The sequence below is a fragment of the Miniopterus natalensis genome, chromosome 17 (assembly GCF_054644295.1).
Source record: "Miniopterus natalensis isolate mMinNat1 chromosome 17, mMinNat1.hap1, whole genome shotgun sequence".
In the NCBI taxonomy this organism is placed as follows: domain Eukaryota; kingdom Metazoa; phylum Chordata; class Mammalia; order Chiroptera; family Miniopteridae; genus Miniopterus; species Miniopterus natalensis.
The window spans coordinates 45,835,957-45,846,824 of record NC_142097.1 but is presented as its reverse complement, the minus strand read 5'-3'; the positions used below and the strand labels follow the sequence as shown (position 1 = coordinate 45,846,824).

General features: G+C 52.4%; 1 protein-coding gene across 3 annotated transcripts; it reads right to left on the bottom strand.

Annotated features, from left to right (window-relative positions):
* Positions 1–1,236: 1,236 nt before the first annotated feature.
* FN3KRP (fructosamine 3 kinase related protein) lies at positions 1,237–10,562 on the bottom strand. Of its 3 annotated transcripts, none has more exons than XM_087826450.1 (6): positions 10,407–10,562; positions 5,859–6,010; positions 5,365–5,456; positions 4,205–4,287; positions 2,773–2,895; positions 1,237–2,495 (listed from the first exon to the last, which is right to left on the bottom strand). In XM_087826450.1, exons 1-6 carry the CDS (start codon positions 10,545–10,547, stop codon positions 2,157–2,159), a joined length of 930 nt encoding a protein of 309 aa, XP_087682576.1. In that variant the 5' UTR covers positions 10,548–10,562; the 3' UTR covers positions 1,237–2,156. The 3 variants fall into 3 exon arrangements, with proteins under 3 accessions (XP_087682576.1, XP_016070957.2, XP_016070956.1); XM_016215471.2 differs by lacking the exon at positions 10,407–10,562 and adding an exon at positions 7,192–9,628; XM_016215470.2 differs by lacking the exon at positions 10,407–10,562 and adding an exon at positions 7,230–9,624.
* Positions 10,563–10,868: the final 306 nt, after the last annotated feature.

Here is a 10,868-nt window from a genome sequence, read left to right as displayed (position 1 = left end):
ACAGCCCAGGCGAGGAGACCCAGCTGTCCCTAGGCCAAAGATCATAGGCCTGGTTAGGTCTGGCACTGACCAGACAAGGCTGGGGTCTCCACCACCGTTAGGCCCAGGCAGTGACCATGACACCCACGGCTAGCCTTGCGTTTGCTCATCAGGACGCCCGGTGCCCATCAGCAATAGACAGAGGCAGCCCTGGAGCTTCTGATACCAGGGGAGGCTGCTGACCCCACCCCATGTGGGACTCCTGATTAGAGCCCACAGCCCTGGGAAGGAACTTTCAAAACACACACATGCCTGGCCGGTGTGGCTCAGCAGCTGAGCATTGACCTATGATACAGATCAAAGTCCCATTCCTGGTCAGGGCACACATCCCCGCTGTGGGCTTGACCTCCGGCAGGGGGAGTGCAGGAGGCGGCGCATCAATGACTCTCATCATTGATGTTTCTCTCTCTCTCTCTCTCCCTTCCTCTCTGAAATCAATAAAATATTTAAAACACACACACAATGCCCATGTGCACAGAGGCAGGTACACACCTGTGCACACATGTGCTCAAGGTCAGTGCCAAGGAGCTGGTGGGAGGGGAGAGATTGTGTGGCGGTCTGCAGGGAGGGCCCCTCCCTGTCCTCCTCCTCCCAGCCGGTCTCTGTGGAAGACCTCAAGTCTGGGCACCCCCAAAACCAAACCGCCCTGCAAGCAGGTCTGTGTCAACAGTACAGCAGCACACATGCCATCATCAGGAAGCTATCAGTTATCAGTCTCTCCAGGATCAGAAAAAATAAGCTAAAACCTTGGCACATGACAGTTTAGGGATTACTAGATTTGAAAGTCCGACAACCACAAGCTCTTCAGAGTCACAGTCCCCTCTCCCTTCCCACAAAAACTCTGAAGGCATGGTCCTGCTTCTGAATTACACCGAGGCACCCCAACCTGTACACAGAAACACAAAGCAGAGGAGAAAAAGTGAATCTACCCTCCCCACCTGCCTCAGGAGACCACCGGTGGGCTCACTGGTGTGGTGTGCTCTCAGCCTACCCCAGACCTAGTCAGTGGCCACAAATGCGTCTTCCCAAAATGTAATCTCAGTTGCTTTCTACACCCCCTCACTATTCACCAAATCTCGAAGAGTGACTACGAACAGCAGTTAAACTGCATCCAAGTCAAATACTAGAAAGTCCTCAGGCTACACCTGCCCGTATTTTGAAGCTATTCCGATTCAACAAAGTCAAGGGAAAAATTGCTCTTTTCAGAAACAATTTATTATAACAACACATTACAAAGGCTTCTTGGCGAACAGCTAAGAAAAGCACTGAGTTATGATTAAATGAGGGAAACAGTGTCTTGCATCATTGAAACCACTGAAAGTTTATGCGAAAGGGTTTATTAGCATCACTGCCATTCATGAATGTTCCTCGGCACCGCAAGACTGAAGGAGGGAAAACACTGGCTTGTGCTGGTTTTATCTGATGCAAAGGAATGACAGCCCAGCAAGCTGAGGAAGTGGCACACAAGATGAGGTGCTGAGAAAAGCAAATCAGTGGCTCCTAAATCTACCAAGGACAGATACCCCAAAGCTGGCAGGCTGGTCACTCCCCAAATCATTTCCAGACCTGCTCAGCCTGTGGCTGGTCCAGAGGCACACAGAAAGCAAAGGGAATGTGCTCAGTTTTGGAAATGGTAAGACGGTTTCGTGCCTGGACCCAAGCTTCAGCCATCGAGTGGCATCCCTGAACTTCAGGGACGTTCCTGGAGATGAGACAGGAGAAGATGGTGGGAAGGTGCCCTCGGCAGCAGTGCCTGGTGCACTGGCCACTTCCCTTCTCTATCTTTGGGTAGCTGCGTTGTTCGACATGGCCCACACTCCACAGGTCCCTCTGTTCACATCACATTGCTGGTGTGGTTTACAGAGCTATGAAGTCTAACGAAATGTACATCTTTAGGGTGACAATACCTTTCTTCTGAGATATTACGTACTTCCCAAGGCCTGGAAGATTGGTCTGAAGCTACTCCAGGTGTGGGAAGAAGTGGGAGTGAACCCCTAATGAGGAAGATGTGGAGGAAACAGAGGGGCTGGGCACAGGCACCAGGTTAGGACCTGGTACACCTGAACCTGAAGCCCCCCAGACTCCTCGCACAGGCCTCCCTCCAGAGGACAGCAAGCTCACTTGATGAGGTTCCTCATGATATTGAGGGAGGACCCTCTATACCCTGATCCAAAATGATTCCAGTGGTTCAAATAGTGGAAGAGCTGATACAGCTTCAGGCGCTTCTCAAATCCGGGAGCCTTGGGGATCTTGCTGTGGTAGGCAGAGTAGAAGTTGCTACTAAAGCCCCCAAACATGCCAGCTATTGCCAGCTCATATTCCGAGTGGCCATAGAAAGAAGCCGGGTCAAAAATGATGGGCCCAGAGGAATCTTCTGCTACGTTTCCTCCCCAGAGGTCTCCATGGAGCAGGGCTGGGACGATGTCCAGATCAAGGAAGAGGTCCGGGATCTTCAACTGCAGGGAGCAAATGCAGCTTCAGCAAAGTGAGCAATGCGTGAGGAAGGGATGCAGATGCTCTTCCCAGTGTGGTCCGCATGCCCGAGCAGAGTGTGCATGCAGATGCACATGGCCATGCACAGCTCAGGCAGGATGCAGGGACACCAACAGCTGTCCTACTGGCTGGCCCCACCCACCTCCGATCCAGACCCACAGTGCTGTATCTGACTTGGCACCTCTCCCTGTTGGGGTTGCAGGGCACAGTGGGCAAAGGGCATGGCAGGATTCCACTTACCTGCAGAGCAGACCAGAGTTCGAGGGCCTCTCTGTCCCCAGACCCCTTCTCCACCATGTCCATCTGGGGCTGAATGCGCTGCTGGGCATAGAATGCGACCCAGTCCTTCTGCCAGTCATTCACCTGCAGAGACAAAAGCGAAGGAGAAAGCAGAGCTCAGAGGGACATGCCAGAGCTAAAGGAGGTACTTCAAAGTGGGAAGGGCTGGTTGTTAGAGACAACGCTGCAGGGATGGGTGTGAAAGGGGTGGGAGCTGACTGGGCCCCATGGGGCCTCGTGGACATAGTGGGACCTTAGAGCCTGTCCCAGGAACAGTAGAAAGCAGGGGGACCCTTCCCAGTGCAGAGCAATAGGGTCTACTCTGAAGAGCCTGGGATGTTTTCTTTCCATCTATACTCACACAGGAGCACAGAGGCCAGAGCTGACTGGCCTTCTCTGACCCTGTGGATCACTTCTGTCCATCCACCTGGCCACAGAGGAGCCCTCTTCGGCCCCTCCCAAGCAGCTAGCACTGCTCTCTCCAGAGTGGTAACGTGGGAAGTCACGTGGAGCCCTGTTCAAAAAGACCGCTGAGAGAGGCTGTCCAGGCCACAGGTGCTGACCATCCAGGAGAGAAGCAAGACAGACGTACACAAGAGCAGGGTAGCACAGGGGCAGTAGGTAACACCAAATGACAGGGTGTTACACACACCAAGTGCACTCTCACTCACAATGCATACACACTCTCACACGTGTGCACACACACCTGTACTCACACAAATGCAACCTCACACACGTGCACATGTGCGCGCACACGCAGTCAGCAAGTTACAGGAGGGAGAGAAAGGAGCAGAACCAGCTGAGACACTCCCAGAGCAGCATGGAGCAGGAGGCACAGCTGCCAGTCACTCATCAGGTTCCCAGACAACCTCCGAAACATTTCAAAATCTGAATAGTGTCTACTGTACCCCCATGCCTGCCAAGAAGTGCCCAAAAGTTTTCTACATAGATCCCTTCCAAGAAGCCACCTGCCTTTCGCTGAGAGCACAGCCACCCTCCTAACTACTCTGCATTTGCTGGGCGTCAAGGAGAACTCTCCAGGTTGAAATTCCCCAGGGAAGCCAACTGTAAAATCATAAAACTGGAAGTTACAAACCCTGTTTGTTATGCTATCTTTGAGAGCTTACTATTTAAAAAAATATATTTTTTAAATTTCTAATGCTTGCCCACCTTGAAATCCAGCATCCCAACTTATTGACCTTCTCTGTTTCTCTCAGCTTACCTAGCACAAGTGGGTAAAGCTCACATCAACCTCTTAGAAATTAGCAAAGAAAGAAAGAGAGAAGAGACTTACTAAATTTCACCAAAAAAAGGGAGAGGGTGTGCTTTCCCCAGCTGTTTCTGAACAGCTATCCTGATTGGGAAATAAAGGCAAAATGCTGGTGTCGCTCACCTGGGGCAGATAGCCACAGCATGTCACCACGTCAAACCCAAACTGCTCTATGAAGGGCCGTTCCGCCTGCCCACCTCCTCTCCCTTGAAAACAGAAGAAAAACAAGACAGACGACTAGTTGCCTGGCTCCCTCGGCCCTGCTCTTGGAGCTCAGAGGAGCTTAGACCTGATGTCAGTGAGCCTCCTCCTCAGGTCCCCGTCCAGAGACAAATGAGGGCCCTGGTCTCCACTGACCCTCAGACCCAGGACTAGAGCCTGTTCTGTAACACTTATCAAAGCCACCCACTGCTTTCCAGGAGAGACACCAGGGGACACGCAGAGAATGCTCAGAACAGGATGGCTCAGCATTTGCCGTCTGTGACAGACAAACTGCTATGCTTCTAAATGGTCACCTCCTTTGCAGTTCCCCAAACTCAAAGCAAATCCTAACCAGTACCTGTGGTTTAGAAGGGATAGAATAGGATGACTAATAGGATCCGTCTGTCTCCCACATAGATTCTCACAGGACTGGGAGCTGTCTGTCCAGAGCAGATTCTCACAGGTGACAAGTCTGCCTCCCACAGTGTATTGTCACAGGACATAAGTCTGACGGGATCTGTCTGTCTGTCTAGAGCACTAAGTTTCCACAGTACTGCTGTCTGACTGGATCTGTTTAGCACAGTAGATTCTTGGCATCTGTTTCTGGTGTCAACTACTCTGCTTAGCAGAGTTGCTACACGGGTTACACATGGATTATCAAACGTCCGAGGATAAAAATACTGGAAGGTACTCTCAATGCTAACAGCACACTCAGCCCTACAAAGGTCAGGTGTGAGGGCTGTCACTGTGAGCCTCGTGTACAATTTGTCTTGGGAGAAAAGGCACTGCATGGAAAGCCAGAGAAACTTTGATAGACTTTCTTCTGGGGGGTGAGAGGTAAAAGGAACCATAATGGGACAGGGTTTTGAGTCCAGGAACTATTCCGTCATCCATGCATTTGTGGTACAGTACACTCACTACACTCGCTGTGTTCACTGCACCCCGAACATGCATCCTGGGGTTGACATTCCTTCCTTTGGCATCAACACAGGTCTGACCCTCACTCACATGGCTGTGGCATAACCCCACCCAGACACCCACAAGATCCGAATGTCCTCCTCCAGGCCCACAAAATGTCATACCCACTGTGCTGGCCTCCTTCTGTAGCGTCTCTCCAAGCTTCCTGTTCTCTAGGTGCAGATCTGCTAGCTGGGCTCCAAGCTTTGCAGCATGACTGTGAAACCAACAGGCAGCAACTAAACGCATGACACAAATGCGGATAATACATCCACCTGACAGGTCTCAGGCCACATAAAGTAGGGCAAACATTTTGACGTAAAGTCTGTTTTGGTGGAGCAAGAGGGAGATGATGGGCCCTCATTATCTGATGGTCTTTCCCAGCCTCATCTGAGCTTGCAGCCAAGTCCTCTGTGAGCATCTCACCTTGAGAGGTTTCTTTCCTGTTTGCCTTTGTCTTGCAGAGTGCGTGCTACTCATCCTGCAGGACCCATGCTGTGGGGGGGGTGATTCCTTACATCACATCCCTCAAAATTATACCCCAAATACAAGCTTCGGGTATGAAGGAACACTGAAAAGAAAACCAAAGCCAACCAGAGGGGGAGGTGCCAAGACGTACCTGCTCAGATATCTCATGTCCAGATGCTCCATCACCAGCATGCTACCACCTCCTGGGGCATCGAGAACCTTGATGGGTTTGGGCACTTTCACGGTGCCTGTTTTCAGGATGGCAGTCAAACTCGCCATCTCACCTTCGAACATTCTTTTAGCCTGTCAGAAAAAATAATGGCGAAGGGGAAAGAGGAGAGAGCAAGATCACTTCCAGAAAGGTTCCATGTAGACACATTTCCTCAGCCATTACAACTTTAACCAAGGCTACCCTGACTGCAGTCAACAGACAGCTTTTTCCACTTTTCAGTAGATTACACGTTCTGAAGCTGCATAGAAGTGAGGCTTGTACTTTCTAGCACTGGACTGTATTTTTATGCTACCAAACTTTCTGCAGAGGGAAGAGTGGGCAGCTGCTAACATCCCACTAAATGCCTGGTGCTGAGCCAGACTGTATACATGGGGCATCCTCAGGCAGCACCTCAACCACAATCCTGCCCCATGGTAACCACTGAAACAGCTCAAGCTGGCCTTACCTTGCTTCTAACAAGGTACTGAGTTGGTTTTCAGGGACAACACAACAAAACTGTGCATCATGCTAAAGTATGCTCAGAGGAGAGAACCAAAGTTTCGCAGCTCCTCGCTCTCCCAAACCCACTTCGTGGACTTGACTAGAACTCAGTTTCTGGTCCACTGACCAGGAGGATCCCATGCTGATGCCTCTAATTGAAACCTGTCCCCCCTCAGCCCTCCACATACCAGACCAACATCCCAAACCCCTTAAATCTCGCCCAAACCCACAATCGAGGAGACAGATTTGAGCTTTGTCTCCTGTTTCCTTGCCGGTCAACTTTGCAATGAAGCCTTTTCTTTTCTCAAAAGCCAGTGTCATAACTTTGGCTTCTGTGCACACTGCGCAGCGAGTCCTTGCTTGGTAACAGCACCTAGCCCTTCAGGTGTAGGTGGCCCTCTGTATGCACATACCAGGAATCTGTGGTCACTTTTCACCTAAACGGACCACCAAGTTCCGTATCTCCTACATAGCACTGGAAACTGTATTATCTTGAACACCATTTCCATCCTAGTCCAAAAGTCTTTGTTCCCCCTGGACTGCAGTGACCACCCTCCACACACCGTGTCCCCTCTACTTGGAACACTATCCTCCAGCTCCTTTCTCATCATGCTTCAAGTTTCAACTTCATGATCAGTCTGGTTTCTCAGAAACCTTCCCTAACTCCCCAGACTAAATAATTCCTCCCCTTTAAAGTATTTTGTAAGTAAAATGCTACAGAAGTATATGCAATAAAGTGTACAACTCAGGAGCATCCGACTCTAATTCTCACAAAGTCAGCACATCTGTGATCAAGAGACCAGGCATCACCGTCCAGAGGCTCCTCTTCTCCCCAGTCATTGCTGTCCTCAGCCCAGACTTGTTTTGTCAGACACACAGAGGCAGATGTCTGGCTTCTCTGCTCCATACTGCGTTTGCTACTTTGGTGCGTCAACAGTCAGAGTTTATTCTCACTGCTGTACAGAGCTCAGGTGTGGGAGTGTTCCACTATGTGTTCATCCAGTCTCCTCTTGGTGGACAGACAGCTGGGCTTCCAGTGTGGGGCTACTACGAACAGTGCTGCCATGGACATTCTTCTACTTGTTCTCATAGTTACTAATTCGGTGACCTTGGGCAAGTTACTTACACTCTCTGTGCCTCAGTTTCCTCATCTGTAAAAAGGGATCAATAATAGTACCAATGTCGTGGGCTTGCTGCCATGATTAACTAAGTTAGTAGCTAACAAGAGCTAGTCACTGAGGAGAAAGATAAGGACTGGGTGCTGCCCTGGCTTGGTGTTCAGTTGGTTAGAGTCACCCCAATACGCAAGGTTGCGGGTTTGATCCCCGGTCAGGACATATACAAGAATCACTCAATGATGCACAAGTAAGTGGAGCAACAAATCAACATTTCTCTCTCCCTTCTAAATTGTTTTTTGCTAAAGAAGAATTTTTAGAGCATTCTCTTTAGATGATAAAGAGAAAACGACTGGACCCTGGCTGTATTTTGTACTAGAGCACTGGTTTTAAAGAGTAAAATAAGGGATAGAACTTTTTTTAAAATGCAGGGAGAGGTAAAGGAGGATCTGAGAGCCCAAAGCTCCCTCACAGAAATATCGACTGCGACATGGTCCTAAGTGTCTAACTAAACCTAGGAACACTACCACTCTAGACCTGAACCAGGGTAAAAACAAACATCAGTCAGGGCTAGTGCTACAAAAAAAAATCTAGAGAAAACCAATTACACAAGTATGTGAAGGCCAGATAAGAATAATCAAGAGGTACAACAGCCTGGCTGGGCATGGCTCAGCGGTTGAGTTAGGCCTAGGATCCAGGAGATTATGGTTCCATTCCCAGTCAGGGCACATGCTCGGGTTGCAGGCTTGATCCCCAGTCGGGGGCCTATAGGAGGCAGCCAGTCAATGATTCATCATTGATGTTTCTATCTCTCTCTCCCTCTTCCTTCCTCTCTCTGAAATCAATAAAGATATAAAATTTTAAAAAATAATAAAATAAAAAAGAGGTACAAGTCGGACAGGTCAATTTAAGCAGGGGTGAGAGGGCAACAGAAGAGCATGTTCGGAACTATCTACCAAATGACTGGAAAGAATTTATCAGCAAAGGAAGAATTAGCAAAGCACCAAGAAAATGGACTTTGATGACAAAACAGAAAGTGAGGAAGAACCTGAAGCAGCAGCAGCAGAGCTGTGTTTTAAAAGCATCACTAAGTGGTTTCATCTTAACAGAAAATATTTGCTTCCCCTGTGCTCAATACCATGGTTTGAAGCACTACAAATGCCAGTGAAGGTGGAAATAAGGGCACGAGAAGGATGGATTCCACACAGGAGGAAAGGATGCCTGGAGAAGCCCTGCAGAAGAGAAGTGCCACTATGTGAAAGGGTAACCTCAAGGACGAACAGCTGACAAGCACCCACAGATGGATATGCACAGGATGACACCCGGGGGAGCTGAGAACAAAGGGCGGGAAGCTGGTCTTGAGCGAACAATAGCATTTCAGAGGCCATCTCACATGGCTGTGGGAGATGGGATTCACTTCTGGGAAGAAAATGAAAATGCCGGCGAGAACGATTTCTAAGGGAGGGGTAAAGCACCGCCACGGCTGACCCATAGGACTTGGTACTGGGGTAAGTACCTCAGCCTCATTTTTTTAAATTTACCTTCTTTTTATTTTTTAATCCTCACTCAAGGATATTTTTTCCACTGCTTTTCAGAGAGTGGGAGGGAGAGAGAGAGAAACATAGATGTGAAAGAGACCCGTTGATTGGTTGCCTCCCCGGCATGCCCTGACCAGGGCTGGGGATTGAGCCTACAACTGCGGAATGTGCCCTTGGCTGGAATCGAACCTGGGACCCTTCAGTCCGCAGGCCGAGGCTCTAACCACTGAACCAAACCAGCCAGGGCTCTTTTTTTTTTTTTAATGTTTTTATTGATTTTTATAGAGAGGGGAAGGGAGAAAGAGAGAAACGTCCATGGAAGAGAGCACCATCCATCGGCTGCCTCCTGCACATCCCCTACTGGGGATGAGCCCCACAACCCTGGCATGTGCCCTGACCATGAACCCGCAACTTTCAGGTGCTCAACCGACTGAGCCACACCGGCCAGGGCCTGGCAGCCTCACTTGAAGCAGGGCAATGCCCAACCCTGCTCATTCCCCACGGGTGCCAGGCTGGGCCTTCCAGCTGAGGGCAAATGCAGCGACCCACCCAAACCGGGCAAAGGGACACCAACAAGCGCAAGTAACAACTTCAGCCCTGAGGCTCACCTGTCTTCTACAGGGCCCCACAGAACCGAGAGGGTGGCTGCAAGGAACCAACAACTGTCCCACCAAAGTTCCTGTGTGGAAGCCTAACCCCCAAGCGACGGTGTCAGGAGGTGGGGCCCAGGGAGGTGGGCAGGTCACAGGGCGGCCCTCCTGGGGGGATGTGCCCGTGGGAGGCCCACAGAGCCGCCTCGCTCCGCCGCCGGCTCTCACCGGGCCCCGAATCCGCCGGCGCCCGGAGCCTGGGCTTCCAGGCGCCCCACGTGTGCAAAGTGAGCGTCGGGTGTGCGGGCGCCCGGCCTGCGTGCTCACCGCAGCCCGGCTGCCTAAGGCGGCGGCTAAATCCCTTTCAACTGCTCCCGTCTTTGTTCACAAGTCGCCAAACACGCCCTCTCGCGAGGCAGCGGCCACATGGGCCGCGGGGGGAACGTCCGCGCGCTCACCGTCCGCCCCGCGCGGGGGCGGCTCGCGGGGACCGGCCTCGACCGCCCGTCGTCTCCGGGGGGTTAAGCGGCCACACGGGGCTGAGCCTGCGGGCCGACCCCGAACGGCCCAGGCACTGCCGGACACAAAGAGCGCGTCGCCCAGGGCACAGCCCTGCGGCCACGGGCTGAGCCGGGCCCCGCCCCGCCCGGCCCTCAGACCGGGGCCGCGGCCCGCGAGCCTCCCGCCCCCGCCCGCCCGCCCGCCCGGCCCGCGGCCGCCCGCCCGGCCCGCGGCCGCCCTGACCTCCGCCTGGGAGTTCGCTTTCACAAACACTCGTCCTCTGTCCGTGTCGTAACTCTGGCCCTGGCTAATGCACCCGCCCCCCGAGTGGCCCGTGGCCTTGACGGAGCTGCAGCCCAACTCCCGCCTCAGCAGCTCCTCCATGTTGCTGCGTCGCGACTGCGGACGCGCCTCAGGCGGCACCGGGACGCCGGCGACGGCGCGGAGACGCCTGGGGACTGGGAGAGCGAGCGAGCGAGCGCGGTTACGTCATGTGGGGGCGGGGCCGGGTCGACGCGCAGGGATTGGGTGAGGGGCGGGGCGACTCCGGGCTGGGGGCGTGGCCACGCTGCGGCCCCAAGGAGCGCTGGAGACGCTGGTGGTCTTGCCTGCGTTCCGCGGGCCCTGGCTCTGCGCCTGACCTTGTCTCTCACCTGCTTCTGACCTGGTGTGGCCTTTGGCTTGCCCTTGACCCTAGTCTTCCCC

Excerpts from the sequence above, each read along its gene's own strand:
- FN3KRP (XM_087826450.1), bottom strand. The coding sequence starts at position 10,547 with ATGGAGGAGCTGCTGAGGCGGGAGTTGGGCTGCAGCTCCGTCAAGGCC. Across the intron at positions 4,288-5,364 it reads GAAGGAGGCCAGCACAGTGG|GGAGAGGAGGTGGGCAGGCG; the intron begins GTATGACATTTT and ends TCTGTTTTCAAG. Across the intron at positions 2,496-2,772 it reads AACTCTGGTCTGCTCTGCAG|TTGAAGATCCCGGACCTCTT; the intron begins GTAAGTGGAATC and ends TGCTCCCTGCAG.